This window comes from Bufo bufo, chromosome 9 (assembly GCF_905171765.1).
Source record: "Bufo bufo chromosome 9, aBufBuf1.1, whole genome shotgun sequence".
Classification (NCBI taxonomy): Eukaryota; Metazoa; Chordata; class Amphibia; order Anura; family Bufonidae; genus Bufo; species Bufo bufo.
Window position 1 is genome coordinate 60,324,384 of NC_053397.1, and position 18,520 is coordinate 60,342,903.

At 44.8% G+C, this 18,520-nt stretch overlaps 1 protein-coding gene across 2 annotated transcripts in view; it reads left to right on the forward strand.

The window, feature by feature from the left end:
- The window catches only part of LOC120979409, a 664,000-nt gene that overhangs the window by 84,484 nt on the left and 560,996 nt on the right, over window positions 1–18,520 (forward strand). For both annotated transcript variants that reach the window (XM_040408152.1, XM_040408153.1), the window contains exon 2: window positions 13,668–13,786. In XM_040408152.1, coding sequence (XP_040264086.1) covers window positions 13,668–13,786 — 119 coding nt within the window. The remainder of the gene's footprint in view (window positions 1–13,667; window positions 13,787–18,520) is intronic.

An 18,520-nucleotide genomic window follows, 5' to 3' on the forward strand; every position in this document is an offset into this window, starting at 1 on the left:
CGTGGAACTTATGGGTGTACCCGGAACTACTCTCACAAAGTTTGTATATTTTTATGCCATACCTTGCCCGTTTGCTAGGCAGGTACTGGCGGAATCTAATCCTCCCTTTGAACAGTAATAGGGACTCATCTACACATGCATTTTTATCGGGGTTCTGCACCTCAGCAAACTTGGTGCTGGAGTGGTCAATGACAGGCCTAGGTTTGAACAGATGATCAAATGTTTGGTCATTTTGGGGTGGGCACTGTGCTTTGTCATTGTAGTGTAGGATTTTCTGAATTGAATCAAATCGATTTCGGGTCATGGTCTGACTGTAAATTGGAAAATGTCTGAACTCCAATATTTTCTAATGGTTGGTTTTTTACAACGCCCATATGCAGTACAAGTCCCCAAAATGTCATCATCTCTGCTGCACTTACAGGGGTCCAACGTAGGGGTCTAGCATATGGCAAAGTAGGGTTCTGGGAAATAAATCGCTAAGCATATAAATTTGCTTGGGTCACCAATAAATTTATAAAAACTGAAGCCCGTACACTTTGGATTCCAGAGTTTCCCACATACTCTGGAATTTGAGGCTGATAATCGTCAGGGGGTGGGGTTCATGTGGACTCACTCTGGGGGGGCTGCCTCCTCTGCTACCCTGGGGTGCCTTCTAGAGGATCCCTCATCAGCAGATGATGAGGGGGTAGAGGAAAGTGGCATCCTCTTCTCCCTCACTGGCAGACTCTGTACCGGAGGCAATCATGGCGTATGCCTCTTCAGCTGAGTATACATGTTGGCATGGATGGGCCATTTTTATTTTATTGGGTTGTGATGTGTGAAACGTGTAAACCTTTATTTAGTGTGTGGTGTGTATGTAGTGTTTTCACACGTGAAGGGGCTTGTAATAAATTTGAAATTAAATTTAGAAGAAAAGTTGTAAAAGTATTTTCTGCAAATAAAAGTCTTCTGCACAAAGTCTTTACTGCACAAAAGTATTTTCTGCAACAAAAAAACTTGCAGTGCAAACTGAGAAGACTCAATCAGTAATGGACACTACTGATTGGTGATCAGTGGTTGCAAAATGCATGTACGCAGATGATGTGTTCGTGCAAAAACCTAAACTCGCATATATATTTAGAAGAAAATTTAGACTGGCATATTCTTATTTCATAGTCATGGGTGCATATCCATAAAGCAAGCATAATTAATAAAAAAAAAATGGCTGCACGCACACATAAGCAATGAAGCTGAGAAATGGGGATCATTCTAAATTCAAGTGGTATTATACCTACTATAAATGGATCAATGGAAGCTCTTAGCGCACATTTTGATCAAACTTGTGTCTGGCCCATCTACCAAGCGTCAAGGTGGCTTCCGCAGACGAGTCCCTATCACTAATATACCGCCTTTCAGACTTATACAAGTCCAGGAAATGGGTTAAATTGCTGTGGTGTGTACCACGTCTCAGCAAGCCGCAATCATCACAGAACCTCTCTGCGTGCAGTCACCATTTATGCCTCTTCCTGTGCAGCTATAGAGCTGCCATTGGCTGGAGCATTGTTCCAGCCAATAGCAGCGCTGGCAGGTGGACCCAAAACACTGGTGTCCCCTGCCTCACCTCGGAGGTGACCAGTACTGACTTGTTCAGCACCTGCCACCTCCTCCCGACCCTCCCCGATTGGCCAATCGCAGCGCTTGAAGCTGCAGGGGGGCGGTGCAGCACCATGCTGCCCTTACCCGGCATGGCTGCCTGCCGGTAAGAGCAGGCATGGTGCCACGACCCCCCCCCCCCCCCCGATTGTTCCCCAGAGCCCCGTGGACCTTGCGCCTTACATGTATAGTGCTGGGCGTTAACGGGTTAATGCCTGTATCAAACAGCACTTGCACCCAAATAAGAATGGTTTGCTGGAACTAGAGCTGTATAATGGCAATTTGGATCCCCAGTCAGTGCAGCAAGGTGTAATAGGATTGTTCCTAATACCCAGGCTGTAACCTCCCCTACTGAACCCTGTTCAACAAAAATGCTGTGGATATATATATATATATATATATATATATATAGATCGCGTGGAAATTTGGCTTCGGTACGAATAAAAATTTTCCTGGAATTCAGATCGAATTCCACTTTGTCAGCTTCGATTCGCTAATCTCTACTCCTAATGTGTACTGTATGTCATTCTACATTTATCTATATCTATTGTGTAAGGCTTAATGGGGGGAAAAAATCATGAAAAAGATGTATTATTGTTGGAACATGGCTAATGTTCTGCATATGTCCTTCTACACAAAGTGCTTTAGAAAGTCAAGGTTTCTGGACAGCTGTAGATGGAATATTTTATATTTTATTCATTTTCCTCCGTTTGATGCTCCAACTGTCAACCACAAATCATTTAAAGGTACCAACACTGGAATGGAAAGAAAATCTACATTGATATATCTGCATGCACAAGTCTTTTATAACCATGCTCATCATTGGCTTTGCATTTTCTAATAAAATGGCCACCTTGACATAAAAGAGCTAACCATGCTTTAGATTGTATTTGTATTTGCTGCTATTGGAGTCCAGACATTTAGGCAGTCATTTTCGGTTTTATTCCCCAAGTGGTTGTGTTTTCACTAAAGCGGGCGTGCTATGTACATACTGTAGGAGTCGGTGGGGAAGATTTATCAAACTGGTGTAAAGTAGAACTAGTTTAGTTGTCCATAGCAACCAATCAGATTCCCCTTTTCATTTTCCAAAGGCACTGTCAAAAATGAAAGGTGGAATCTGATTGGTGGTTGCTGGCAACTAATCCAGTTCTACTTTAGGCTACTTTCACATCTGCGTTTTTGCCTAAAATGGCATGGATCAGCAAACACTCTTCTGTCAGGATACTACAACTGGCTGCATCAGTTATGAATAGATCCAAGATGGATCCAGCACTAAAATCCTTGTGAGTCAATGTGTGCTGGATCTGTTTTCTTTTGTTTCTCTGAAAACGCATCCGGCACTATTGACTTTCATTGTGTGACATGACGGATCCGTCTTGCTCCGCATCCCATGGTGGACAGAAAAACGCTGCTTGCAATGTTTTTCTGTACCGCATGGGAACGCAACCTAATGGAACGGAATGCATTCTGGTGCATTCAGTTCAATTTTGTCCCCATTGACAATGAATGTGGACAAAACTGAAGTGTTTTCCTCCATTATTGAGATCCTATGACTGATATTAATACCGGATAGGAAAAACGCAGATGTGAAAGTAGCCTTACACCAGTTTGATAGATCTCCCCCAGCGTTTTTACTTTTGGATTCTAAGTGGTAGGCAATTAAGAGTGCCGCATTTGTGTGAGGGGAGGCGGGGCGTTCACTATTTAAACCTGGCCCTCCTCCCCCCACTTGTCGGTTCGAACGATTTCGAATCGGCTTGTGGGTTGGTGCCAGAGAAGGGCATGCGTCACTGGAGGATCGGGGGATCGGCTGCGTCGAGCTCGTCGCTACGGTGATTAGGTAGGCAGGGTGGCTTGCACACCCGTCTCACTATGTATAACATGTGGGGCTGCCGAGCGTGCCGCCGGTCCCCAGCTGCGCTGGAGACTGCCCGCACTCCCGATCGCTTCCGGCACCCCGAGACAGGCACCCCGATCTGCTCCAGGCCCTGCGCTAAGCACCCCCGCACCCACATGCAGTGTCCCCCAGGCGGGCACCCCTCACCTGTGGCTCAGCAGCGACGGGTCACGACGTCCGCTCGCATACCCTGAGCATCGGTCACGCCGGCCGTCGGCTCCACGACGCAGCGTTATATATCACTCACTCCCGTATCAGAACGTTCCGCCGTAGAGGAAAACGCCGTCCGCTCACACAGGGATCTATTCATTAGCTGCAATAAGTAAGCGGAGGTCCAGCTGCAGGATCAGGGGACGGAAGCCGAAACCTATAGGCGATTAATACGCCGCGGCTTTCCCTGTACAAATAGTCGATAGCGGTGGGCACGGGATGCAATGTTCCACATGGCGGAGCGCAAATCCCTCACAGCCGATCCTGATGCACGTTCTCCTGGTAATTACAATTAGCGAGGCAGTGAAGGTGGACATGCTTATGTGACTTTCAGTCATGTCTAGGAATCCGCTGCAGAATAAACTCGTCTTCTTTACTGCGCCAAACTCAGGCAAGACAAGATAAGCAGATACTCAGACATGTGCACTGTATAACAAGTTAGGATTTCAATGGTTAATTCTAACCTAGAAGGGAATCACTGGCTTGCTGCGCTCCAGCAGGTCCTGGCTTGAGAGAGGGCGGGGGATGGTCGACACCTACAGGCCCATACTGGTACTGCAGTCCAGGTGCAGGGCTCCTCTGCTCAGGCACAGTGGCTAGGGCAGGAGTATAAAAAAAAATAAAAAAATATTTAAATAAAATTTGGAATATGTTCAAGGATCAAATATAAAGAGGGCTTCAAGGAGGGGGGCTGGCCACGTCACTTTGCGCACGCAGCCGGGCCGCCCGTAAGCCCATACGGTCAGTCAGGGGGTTGGTTCGGGCGCAGTCACAATAATCCGGTGGTTAGCTAGGGAGCGGTGGCATGAGTGAAGTGTCGCCCAGCTGGCGTGCGCTCACTCACACGTCTGTTCTTGGTTGTTCAGGTCCACAGGTGGTGGGCTAACTTACGATACTGTGGGGTTCGTGGCTGTCATGGCCGCCAGGTGAGTCAGGGGTGGTGCATGCGGGGGCCAACCCCCTCTTTTCTCCTGCATAGGCTTGGGGGACGGGGGATGGTGGACTATTATGTCAAGGCCTCTGGCGCATCTCTTACATGGTGGCGCCTACAGTCGTGGCCTTTGGTGGGGGGGAAAAAAATAAATAAAATAATAATAATGGTATAGATAGGAATGTTGCTTTGCCAGGTCTGTCACGACTACAGACTCCTTATAAAGCCCTGCCACGACTGCAGGCATCAGTCAGTCACGACTACAGACCCGCTCTAAAGCCCTGCCACGACTGCAGGCAACAGTCTGTCACGACTACAGACTCGTTATAAAGTCCTGCCACGACTGCAGGCATCAGTCTGTCACGACTACAGACCCGTTATAAAGCCCTGCCACGACTGCAGGCATCAGTCTGTCACGACTACAGACCCGTTATAAAGCCCTGCCACGACTGCAGGCATCAGTCTGTCACGACTACAGACTCGTTATAAAGTCCTGCCACGACTGCAGGCATCAGTCTGTCACGACTACAGACCCGCTCTAAAGCCCTGCCACGACTGCAGGCACAAATCCATTACGACTACAGACTCATTATTAAGACCGGCCACGACTGCAGGCATTAGTCTCATGTCAACAGACTCATGAGGTAATACTACCACGTCTACAGGCGATGGTCCGTTACCGCTACTCTCGATGTAGGGTCCCCTCACGACTACAGGGGCTAGTCGGTCACATCCACAGACTCGGTCGCACTCCCGTTAACTACAGGCACTGGGTGGGCATCTACGGGTAGTTGCGTCACGACTACGCACGTGGGTCAGCCACGGCCTGGGAGGTCAGCCTTCACGGCCACAGGTAGGTCCAGTTAGGCTTCAGTCTCCCAGCGGGTTCCAGTCACAATAACCAGCCCCTAGGTGAGGGGGGGCACTCCCGCACCGACGCACAATGCCAGGGAGCTGTGCGGCTCCTCACGCGGCACACGGTTCAAACCAGCGGGGGCCGGGGCCCACGGTAAAGGAAGGGCTCCCTCTGATCCGGTGCACATTGCCAGGGAGTGGCGCTGCTCCCCACGCGGTACGAGTGTCCAGCCGGCGGTGGGTCGGCCCTAGCTGAGGAGGGGGGCTCCCCCGCACTGGTGCATTCTGCCAGGGAGCAGCGTGAGCTCCCCACGCGGCTGGGGGGTAAGGCTCCTCATCTTCAATAAAGTCTGGCACGGGCCGCCGTGCCGTTAGGTAGGCAGGGATCAGGGGAAGGAGTACTAGGCTCGGTCAGAGGGAGCAGATCATAGGCGGTGGCTGGCTTCCTGCTGCCGGCCGTACATAAGGTTCCAAGGGGGTTATTTAGGTACAGGATGTTAGTTAGTCCGTGCAGGTGATCTGCGTTATACCATGCTCTTCATGCTCGTACTCAGAGCTGTGCCCATACGAGAGCTGCTTAAGTGGTTGATAGTGAAAATAAAAAAAATAAAAAAAATACATTTTTGAGTCTCTCACGCATGGCTTCTCAGTTTTAGGTTTACACATATGACTCCGCCATTAGAGTCTCTCACGCATGGCTTCTCCGTTTTAGGTTACACATATGACTCCGCCATTAGAGTCTCTCACGCCTGGCTTCTCCGTTTTAGGTTTACACATATGACTCCGCCATTAGAGTCTCTCACGCATGGCTTCTCCGTTTTAGGTTTACACATATGACTCCGCCATTAGAGTCTCTCACGCATGGCTTCTCCGTGTTAGTTTTACACATACGACTCCGCCATTAGAATCTCTCACGCCTGGCTTCTCCATTTTAGGTTGGCACATATGACTCCGCCATTAGTCTCTCACGCCTGGCTTCTCCGTTTTAGGTTGGCACATATGACTCCGCCATTAGAGTCTCTCACGCATGGCTTCTCCATTTTAGGTTACACATATGACTCCGCCATTAGTCTCTCACGCATGGCTTCTCCGTTTAGGTTCACACATATGTCTCCGCCATTAGAGTCTCACGCATGGCTTCCCCGTTTTAGGTTACACATATGACTCCGCCATTAGAGTCTCTCACGCATGGCTTCTCCGTTTTAGGTTTACACATATGACTCCGCCATTAGAGTCTCTCACGCATGGCTTCTCCGTTTTAGGTTGGCACATATGACTCCGCCATTAGAATCTCTCACGCATGGCTTCTCCGTTTTAGGTTACACATATGACTCCGCCATTAGTCTCTCACGCATGGCTTCTCCGTTTAGGTTCACACATATGTCCCCGCCATTAGAGTCTCATGCATGGCTTCCCCGTTTTAGGTTACACATATGACTCCGCCATCTGAGTCTCTCACGCATGGCTTCTCCATTTTAGTTTTACACATATGACTCCGCCATTAGAGTCCCTCACGCAGAGCTTCTCCGTTTTAGTTTTACACATATGACTCCGCCATTAGTCTCTCACGCATGGCTCCGCCATTAGTCTCTCACGCATGGCTTCTCCGCTTTAGGTTTACACACAGGACTCCGCCATTAGAGTCTCTCACACATGGCGATTAAAAAAAAAAAAAAAAAGGGGGCTTATCACTCACCTATTGGGCTTTGTCAGGGTTTTTGCCACTCTCAATTAAACTTGTCCTATAGCATTGTTAACTATACATGGCAGGTATTCAGCACCATTGGTACAGGCTACATCCGGACCTACCGTCACTCTTCTCCGCCCAACCAGTTAGCGCTCTGGTAGAAACAGCCTTGTACCTGGCCTTCCATGGATTCCTCAGGTCAGGCGAGCTCATGGACACCAATACGCTGGCTGGGTGCCTGCGGAAAGGTCAGCTCATCCGGCGCGGGTCCATCTATGTCCTCACCTTGGCCTCGTCCAAGACGTCACGGCCGGGGCAACCAGTGGCGGTCAGATACTTTCCCACGGACAGCAGATGGTGTCCGGTGCAGGCCTTGGAGGCTTGGCTGCGTAGTATTTAGTCCAAGCGGCATGTTCTCCCGTACTCGAACTAGGCAATGCCCGGCTAACCACCGCGGCCTTTCTTACGTACATTCAGGTTAGTTGACAGGTTCAGGGGTCGGTCCTCGCTGGATCACAGGACATTCCTTCCGCATGGGCGCGGCAGCGGCGGCGTCCATGCATAAGGTGCCAGTACATGTCATCAAACGTTTGGGTCGTCTCAGTTCCGCGTGTTCCATGCGTAATATCCCGGATCCTTATACGAAATATCATTGGCTTTCGAGTTTTGGTCTGTAGTTTCTTTTATCAAGTTTTCTAACTCCTATGCATGGTTCTTTTGGCCCCTTTAGGCTACCCTTCAATAAGCAGTTCCGGCATAACTCTGCTGCTTCTAGGTTGGGGGGGTGGAGTATAGGCTTAGGTAGTGTACCCTCGCAGCACGAGCCGATCGGAGCACAAGTGGTAGGCAATTAAGAGTGCCGCATTTGTGTGAGGGGAGGCGGGGCGTTCACTATTTAAACCTGGCCCTCCTCCCCCCACTTGTCGGTTCGAACGATTTCAACCCACCCAGGAGCCCTCCCTTCTTTCAGGTCTCATCATTGGGGTAGCCCCCTTTAGGCTACCCTTCAATAAGCAGTTCCGGCATAACTCTGCTGCTTCTAGGTTGGGGGGGTGGAGTATAGGCTTAGGTAGTGTACCCTCGCAGCATGAGCCGATCGGAGCACAAATATAATATAGAACATTGTTAATGTAGGCTAAGACTCCCAAAATGGTGTTTGATTGAATTGATTGTAACTTGTTTTATTTTGGAGATTGGTAAACACATAAATATGCCAACGACCCCTTAATTACAGAACTGTAATAGGATGACACTGGCAGGAGTCCTCAGAGGTCCAAGGATATGCTTTTATGGCTCTGTGATACTGTGTGCACTGTCAGTGTACCCAAGGGATCGGCAGCAAGACTACGGCTGCGATATGAAGATGGCTGTTATTGGAGAGAATTCAGATGTCTGTTTAACCCCCTAGATGTCAGGTCTGCCATTCAGAAGCATTCTGGTGTATTACGAGTAATCACGCATATAGAAATTAAAGTCCACAAGCAAGACAAAATAAAGTAAAACTTTTTTTTTTCAATAAAAAGCTTTATTATGTGAAAACCTAGAAACTTAGAATGTGTCGGCAGATAAGAACCATTTTGCCCATCTACTCTGCCCAAAAAGGAAAATATATACTTCATTGGCATAATCAATGCATAGACCAGCAAGTGTTGTTTTTTTTTTGTTTTTGTTTTTTTATATATCCAGTGCTGCTGTTTTTGTTTATCCCACTTCCTAAAAAAAAAAAAGGTTTAAAATGCTATCAAAATATAACTGCACACTGAAAAAAACTGAGCAAAAATATAAATGCAATACTTTCGGTTTTTCTCCCATTTTGCATGAGCTGAACTCAAAGATCTGAAACATTTTCTACATACTCAAAAGACCCATTATCAGGATCTCGTCACGGTATCTCTGTGCGTTCAAAATGCCATCAATAAAATGCACCTGAGTTCGTTGTCCATAACATACGCCTGCCCATACTATAACCCCATCTCCACCATTGGCCACTCGATCCACAACATTGACGTCAGCAAACCGCTCACTCACACGACGTCAAACACGCTGTCTGCCATCTGCCCTGAACAGTAAAAACTGGGACTCCTCCGTAAACCTAACGCCTCTCCAATGTGCCAGACGCCATCAAATGTATTTTCCCCCTCAATTCGGTTACGATGACGAACTGCAGTCAGGTCCAGACCCAGATGAGGATGACGAGCATGCAGATGAGCTTCCCTGAGACGGTTTCTGACAGTTCGTGCAGAAATTCTTTGGTTATGCAAACAGATTGTTGCTGCAGCTGTCCGTGTGGCTGGTCTCAGACTATCATGGAGGTAAACATGCTGAATGCTAAGGTCCTGGGCTGGTGTGGTTACACATGGTCTGCGGTTGTGAGGCCAGTTGGATGTACTGCCAAATTCTCTGAAACGCCTTTTGGAGACTGCTTATGGTAGAGAAATGAACATTAATTGCATAGGCAACAGCTCTGGTAGACATTCCTGCAGTCAGCATGCCAATTGCACACTCCCTCAAACGTTTTGACATCTGTGGCATTGTGCTGTGTGATCAAACTGCACATTTCAGTGTGGTCTTTTATTGTGGGCAGTCTAAGGCACACCTGTGCAATATTCATGCTGTCTAATCAGCACCTTGATAATGCCACACCTGTGAGGTGGGAGGGATTATCTCAGCAAAGGAGAAGTGCTCACTAACACAGGTTTAGACAGATTTGCGAAAATATTTTAGAGTAATGGGTCTTTTGTGTATGTAGAAAATGTTTCAGATCTTTGAGTTCAGCTCATGCAAAATGGGAGAAAAACAGAAAGTGTTGAGTTTTTTATATTTTTGTTCAGTGTGTGCGTGTATATATATTATATTAGATATTATTAGATATTATATATTATATTATGAAAAAATTTCAGCACAGACAAAGACAGCCTCAACAGGTGGGTGCAAAGCCCAATGGGAATAAGCAATTACCCACAATATAAAAATCAAAAAGAGGGCAGCACTCCAAAGTAAAAAAGAAAACTTTTATTCACCCAAGTGGTACAGCGACTTTCAGCTCAACCATGGAGCCTTTCTCAAGCTTGAGAAAGGCTTTGTTGTTGAGCTGAAACGTCGATGTACCACTTAGGTGAATACGTTTTTTTTTTCTCTTACTTTAGAGTCCTGCCCTCTTTTTGATATTTCTATCTCTACAGTTTTTTTTTTTTGTGTGTGCTTTTGTGCAAAGGTAGTAGAACATAAGCGTATACATAGTTGGCATCTTCATAATCCTAAAGTAACATGCGCTTTACGGTATGCTGCTTAACAGCAACACATTATTTAATTTTTTTAGGAGAGTTACTAAAAATTTAATGTAAAAAAATTTAAGAAATGTTACAGATTATACTTACTCAGTCCTCCTTTCACTCCAGAAGCAGAATGGTCCTACCAAACAGGCTGCAGCAGTGAGGTGCTCATATAACCCACTGCAGTCAGTGGAATTGTTTTCTAGAAGTTTACACATCAGGGGATTGCACCAAAAACTGGCATACACCCCTTGCACAAGATGTATTAGACATTTTTTGTCCATCGTTAGACAATTTTATAGTGTCTGGTAAATGGGGCATAGCATAACCCCTTCCCAACATCTGTTGTATATGTATGACAGGTGTCTGGTCTTTAAAGATGGCACCTGCTCAGAAGGTGAGTGGGCACCATAGCCATCTATTGTCTGCTATTATACACAGCAGACACCAGGTGGCAGACTAAGGTATTGGCAACAATGCTGATCATGGGCCTTTTAACCTCTCAGATGTCGTTGTCCGTTGTGATCACAGCATCTGAGTTGTCATTTTCTGGAGGAGTGGTGCTCCTGGTGACCAAACTGCTCCCCCATGATGAGATTGCGGGAGCAGTTTGGTTGCTATGGCAGCCTTAGGCCTTCTGAAGGTTCTGAGGCCTGCCATAGCAAAGTTCCTAATTCTCAAGCCCTTTTTGTGGAAGGTTTTTATAGAAATGTAGTGATTCTCCCACAGACTGTAATGGTAAATCATTGCAGTCTATGGAATAAGAGATTGGTAAAGTCCCCTAGGGGGACTAAAAATGTAAAAAAAAAGTTACAATTTTCAAATATATTTAAAAACTCCCTTTTCTCATTTTACATATAATATAAAATAATATAAAATATAATATAAGCATTAAAAAAATGTAAGATTATTGGTATCTCCACATTCCAAAATGCCATTTTTGCTCATTTCACCTCCCAAAGAAAATGAATAAAAAGTGATTAAAAAGTTACACACACACCAACATGCTATCAATTAAAAATTACTACAAAACTCCTCGCTAAAAAATTTGCCCCCACACAGCTATGTAGACATACTATAAATAATTTATAGGGGTTAGAATATGGTAATGCAAGAATTTTATATATTTTTTTATTTTTGTATTAAATTATATCAATTCAGCATCACTATTAGGTCAGTTTTATTGCATAGGGAACCTTGTAGTAACTAGAGATGATAGAAGTTTTGAAACATTTGATTCAGCTGCTTCCCCGAACAAATTTGATTTTGTTATGAATTTACTTAGGCACGAATCTTTAATTTTGTAGGGAGCAGGCACAATGACTTGGAATGGCAATCGTGCCATCCCGGTCACTTAACCCTTCAGCTGTCACGTTCAATGCTGATCGAGGCATTTGTGACTCGCATTAACCCTTTTTCAGGGGTTAAATTTTTTTTATTCTTACCTCATCCACTTGCTCGCGGGGAGGCCGACTGCTCCCATCTGGATTGAAGAAAACCCACCAACGGACCTGCGACTAGTGTGATAACGTAATTGGGTGCTTGCGGTGACATAATAATTGACGTCACTGCGCACGCCCAGCGTGATCACGTTAGTATAATCTTTTTATTTTCAGCCACCATTTTACGAATAAATAGATTTACCCCAAATTTTTCCAGAAATTCGTATCCAAGTTTACTTCAGCTACTTCGATTCGTTGAACACTAGAAACATCCCATAAAACAATGTAGGAAGTGAGGATTTTTTCCCGATTTTGAAATTATTATTTTTTTCATGCTTCTCACTATATCGTATGCAATATTAAATTGTGCTGTGTGCCACATAAAAAACATACGGTTATGTGAATGGGGAAAAATAAATTATGGTTCCTGGAAGGCAAGAAGTAAAAAATAAGACGAAAAACCGTAAAGCTAATGTAGAAGTGTTGTAAAGAAGAGAAAAGTGTCTAACTTAATGTGGCAGGACCCTTAAGGCTACATTTACAAAACAGTGAAAAATGGCTGTGTGACAACGGTGTTAAACAGCCGTCATGATTGTTTTAAGAACAAAGCCAGTCTATGCTGTTATTCACACAACTGTTTTTCTGATAGCCTGTAAACAACTCACTATATTTTTGTTTTCCCATGACGTGCAGCCCCCATACAATTGAAGGACTGTCTTTAACAGCGGTATCTCAAAAAGGCATTAATGTAAAAAAGGCTGTTAAAACGTATGGTTTGCCATTTTTTTTACTCCTGTTTGTGTGAATGTAGCCTAATGGAGTTGTTTAGCTTTTTGGACGTCCGGATATGTCCTAGGTCTTCCACCCCCACTGTACAGATATTTGAAGAGAAAGCAGCACTCGTACGAGCGCTGCATTCTCTGCACAGTTTACCTGCTCACTGCAGCAATTGCAGCGGAGAAAAGTATAATTACAATTATGACATCCACACTCACTTTTATGGGATGGATCCATTCAAATGAATAGGACTTAGTCACCACATAGAACTGAATGGGGACACCATGATTGTAACTACCCTGCTCGCCACTGCACTTGCTGTGACGAGCAGGTAATAAGAACAGAGAAGGCAGCGCTTATATGAGCACTGCCTTTTCTTTAAACAGCTGATTGGTAGGGGTGCTGAGTGTCAGATCCCCACTGATCTGATATTGATGACCTATCCTGAGGATAGGTCATTAATGGTAAAAAAGCGGACAACCCCTTTAACTGTCAGTCCCAGCCTGCTGCTTTTTTATAAATAAGACCAAACTACAAAAAACACACATGTAATACAAAAATATCTTTATTGTCTCCTATCCAAAAAGACATACAATACATAAATATAGAGAATAATAAATAGAAAGCAGTGCAGATCAATGCTGTGAGAATGTGTGTTTTTTGTAGTTTGGTCTGGTCTTGCAGTTATGTTCCCGCACATGATCTTTTATTTAACGGCTGTTTTTGTTTGGTTTTATTTTATAAATAAATACACTTAAAAAAAAGAAAGAAAAAAATCATCACTGCAAAAAAAAAAAAAAAATGATTTCTCCCTTAAATTACACTAATATGTAAACCCAGGCGGTTTTAATTCCAGGTTGAAGCCTTTTTTTATTCGAGATTCTAACTTTGACCAAATGGTTATTCTTAAGAAGCAGATAAACCTGAGCTTTCTCCTACTTCATATTTTTATATTTATTTTCAGAAAAAGAATGTTTTATATGTCGGGAAACTGAGAAGAAAGGCCAGGAGCCGATACTAAACTTCTGCGATTGCACAGATTTAGCTGTACACCACCAGTGTTTGCTGACATGGATACAGCAGGTGAGCGATGATTCATGCCGTTGGCATACAGATGATAAACTCTCTCCAAAAGTTGTTTCAATTTATCCATCTTGATAGTTTGAAGTTAAAATCTTTACTAATCTCAGGCAAGTGTAGCGGCATGATATAAGGACGAAAGGTGTGCCACGATCGCGCCCTCTCTCTCTTCCCCGACATATGACCTCATGCAAGGAAAGCCTGGAGTTCCGGTCTGAGTGCAGGGGGGTAGATACCCTCCGTGGTGGAGCATCTGCCCTAACATTTTGATTGTCTCCGGGCTGCATGAGGATCCAAAAGAGGCTTATGGAAACCGCAAGTAGTCGGGGAGAAAGAGGGTACCAGTGGTATACCATGGAGTATCGGCGCAATTGACTGGAGAACTTTGATCTATGCAATCTATGTGCGTCCCACGTGCCGGTCCCTTTAGAGTGAAGGTTGGTGGTCTGCTGGAGGAAAGGTGAACCTATAAGGACTGGTACACCATAGAGACTACCATTCTATACCTAAACGGTGTTGCTGGCGTGAGTCTGAGGTGCACAAAGAGTGTGTGTGTATGTATGTATGTATATGTATATATGTGTGTGTGTATGTATGTATAAAATATATATATATATATATATATATATATATATAATTTGCATTTTTTATTTTTTATTTTTTTTACTACATGTTAGCATCTAGACTGCCAGATTGACTTTCTCTGTTGTGGTGACGGCCTGAGACCTAAGTGGAAAACAGGAACTAATGTTTCTGAAAAAGGGGGACTTGGAGGCACTTGCAGGATGTCGGAGAAAGGGTATAACTCAAGGTGGAATCCTGTTTTAACGGATGCTGGAGAGTTAAGGCTTATAGTCTTAGTATATATGGAGAGGATACTACATATTTCCCTAGTCGTCTCCCTGCCACCACATCCTGAGACTGACTTCCTCTGATAGAACAAGAAAAACACAGGTTTAAATCCCACTCCAACACCAGTGTTTTTCCTGACCTACCAGGATAGGAAGCAGGAGAGGTGCATGGAGGCTCTTTTGGGGCCCACCTGTAAAGCATTTATGCAGGCTGAGGTCGGATCCACAGTGCGGCTCTCCCCCCTCTTCTGGTGGCCTGTGCACGGGCGCAGAGTGTTGCGATCTCATGCAAAGATTCCCCTGCGGCGGTCCAGGCGGGCTTCATGTAGAGGGGAAGGAGTATTGCGGCTGGAGCAACACTGAGATGCGTTCCCTCTGGCCGCCGGCTCATGATGCCAGACGCTGGGGGCGGGGCCAGACATCGCAGGTCCTTTCAGGTCACTGGATGGATAAAAAGCCACAGGACTTATTCAATGGCGTCCGGACAGCGCGACCCCCTTCTACAGGAGAACAGTGCAGTGTCTGCTGGCTGACGGGAGCTGTTTACAGATGAGTGCCCCCATCACACCGGGCTCTGGAGCTGAGCTTGCAGCAAATCCAGGAGTTCAGTAGCATTGTATCAGGCACATTGTGTACCAGACTCCATAGATAACCCATATACCCTGGTTAGTTGATCCTTCTCTCACTTACATTTCTGGGAGAAAAGGATTCTGTTTCAGCTCCTAAAAAAACAAGGAAATGTGGTATGTTATTAGCGGCTACCCAGCACAGAAGCTAAACCCTTATGTAAAGAATGTACTTGTAACGTGGTAAAAGCTAAATCCTCTAGTTTCCTGGAAGATATCACACCCTTAGTTTAGAAGTTCCGTCTGCACTAGTTTCCCGGGGTCCAGCTCCCTCTAGCCCTCCTCAAATCATCCGTGATAATGTCAATCCAGTGTCTGACTCGGATTCTGACATTTTGGGAGGCTCTAACGCTGAAACGTATGAAAAAACATATGCATCTTCTGATAAAGGTCTCCCTTTTTGGAATTTCCTCATTGCCAAGAGTCTTCACAAAGATCATGGCGGAAGTGGTAGCGGCTCGAAGACAAGAATCAATCAGCGTCATCCCAAATCTGGACGATCCTCTAGTGATAGCAGACAACAAAGGTCTATCTATTACAAAATCACTTACAGAAAGTTTTAAACCACCTCCAATCGTTAGGGTGGATCATCAATTGGGAGAAATCTGATCTTTCCCCAAGCAGCTGGAAAATGTTTCTAGGGATATCTTTGGATTCTGTTTCTCAGATCATTCCTACCTTTTCCCAAAATGGAGAAATTGAAAAACCAGATAAAAGAATTCAAAAAGAGGAGATTCTGCTCTCATGGCAGCAATGAAGATTCTAGGCAGTCTCATGTATCCCAGCAGTCGCTTGGGCTCAATTCCATTTAAGACCCCTTCAGAAACTCATTCTATCCAGGTGGAACCGGCCACAAGTCGCCCTAGACAAACAGATATTTCTAGAGGGCAATGTAAAATAAACTCCCTAAGGTGGTGGCTCATAGAAAACAACCTAGAGAAGGGAATATACTGGAACCAGAAAAGTCCCCTTGTAATCACTACAGAGGCCAGTCTTCAGGGTTGGGGGCTGTAGTTCAGCAGGAAACCTATCAGGGCAAATGGCCACTCCTCATAGGACAACAATCCTCAAACTTCAGAGAGTTTCAAGCAATTTGGGAAGCGCTGAAGAAAACATAGCATTTGTCAAAAAACAACAACTCCCTGTTTTAATTTATTCGGACAATTCAATAGCAGGATCCTTCATTAAGCACTTGGGCAGGGACAAGACAGTCTACTTTGGAATCTAGCAAAATATTTTTTTTTGGGGCAGAGCAATTTATTCTCTATCTTGACAGTTCACATAAAGGGATCCTTAAATACAAATGCAGATTACCTGAGCTGTCATGTTCTGGACCTGGGGAATGGACATTATGCCCAGAAGCATTTCAACTTTGAGTAAGAAAGTGTGGCACACCATAAATCTTTTTGCCTCATGGGAAAATCACCAAATAGATCATTTATTTTTTTTAATTTTTTTATTTTCCCCCTCAACCCGAGAGATCTCCCAACTGCGTTGGATGCCTTCAATCAGGACTGGACATCTCGCCTAGTGTATGCGTTCCCACCCATCCCTCTAATTCCCAAGGTCCTTCAGAAATTTCAAAGAGCAAAATGTACCGTGATGTTGGTAGCTCCCTTCTGGCCAAAGAGGAGCTGGTTTGCACTTCTAAAATCACTCAGCATAGAAGCCCCCCTTCTGCTACCCCTGAGAACCATTTTGTCCAATTTTGCGGGCCAAATAAAGGTAGAAGAGCGGCAAAAAGTTATATTTCCTGCTGGATAAGAGCAGCTATTTCAAAGCCTATGAATTGGAAGGGAAGGAAGCCCCTCCTTTACTTAGAACACACTCTACAAGAGGCATTGCTGCTTCTTGGGCAGAGAGATCGTCCGCCTCTACAACAGATTTGTTGGGCGGCAACCTGGAAAAGGATACACACCTTTTGCCAAGCATTATAAGCTAGACATTTTTATTTATTTTTTCCTAGTGAAGACATGACCTTTGGACAGAAAGTCCTTTGTGCTATTGCCCCCCCCCCCCCCCCCCCAAATATATTTCTTTATTTCTCAGGATGTGGTGTCATGGAGACGACTAGGGAATTGAGTATTACTGTCATGTTACACATGCATGGTTTGCTTTTTTTATTCTGTTTCCCTTCTCTCTTCCCCTTCTGCTGTGCTATTTGTAAAGTCCCCTCTCTCCCTTGCATTCTGGCTTCACTCTTTATCTCAGCCACATGTATCCTGTTAGCTGCTCACACCATGATTATTTGTTCATCGGTGTATGATCTGCACAGTTTGGAATAAACTCCTTTATGATCTACAAGATGTCGTTTGGATCGAGTCACTGTCAGCCAATTCAACTAAGATTTGATGGTTACTGCTATCTCGTCACAACTGTAAGTTACAGAGATCACACTTTCAATGCTTAGACTGGAGAGGCAGAACAGTCAAAAGATCAGTGAAAGGATCTTAGAAGATCAGCCAAATATCTTTCAAAGGATCCTTGCTAGCTATGCATGTATAGTGAGATGTATATGGACACTGCAATATAGCAGCAAAGCACAGTACATGCCTGCATACTCCAGCAAGAAAATCTCAGCATATGATTCATCAGTTTTCAGCACAGATTGATGGCAAAGACTGTTCATGCATGCAACGGTTTTATAATCTGCTTCTACAGTGTCTGTATTGCCACATGCATTTCTACCTGCAAGTGAATCTAAGCTCTGTATGCAAACAAAAGGAACTTTGCAGCAGTCATTACTATACTATTCCCTCTTGTTCCTTTCCCCTTGGTTGCCTAGGAAACTCTAGCCAGAACATGGATACATTTCTATGCAGACACATACCTTGTAATTTAACCCTCTGCTTATCACAATGCACCAGCAAGGCAATGTACAATCTGAGGAACCTAATACACTGCAAGAACATGAACTTCCTTCAGATCAGGAGTTAAATCCTATAAGCCACATAAAACTAAAACGTTTAGTAAAACCAACTTGGAAAGTTCAACAGAACTATGAGGCTGACAAAGAGGAACTTCTATGTAACATCAGTCACTTATGGTCTAACACTGTTGAATGCATGTCAGCTTTGTCTCAACCAACTCATGAGGTATTTCACCTAGAGGGCGCTGTAAAGCACTTGAATGCTGCTTATGAGAACTATCAAAGGCTGTCTGCCAAGTGTGCTGGTCTCTTAAAGCGGTACAACACAGATTACTTACAAGAATTAAAGGAATTGAATGAGCTCAATCTTGCAAGAGACTATTTAGTAATA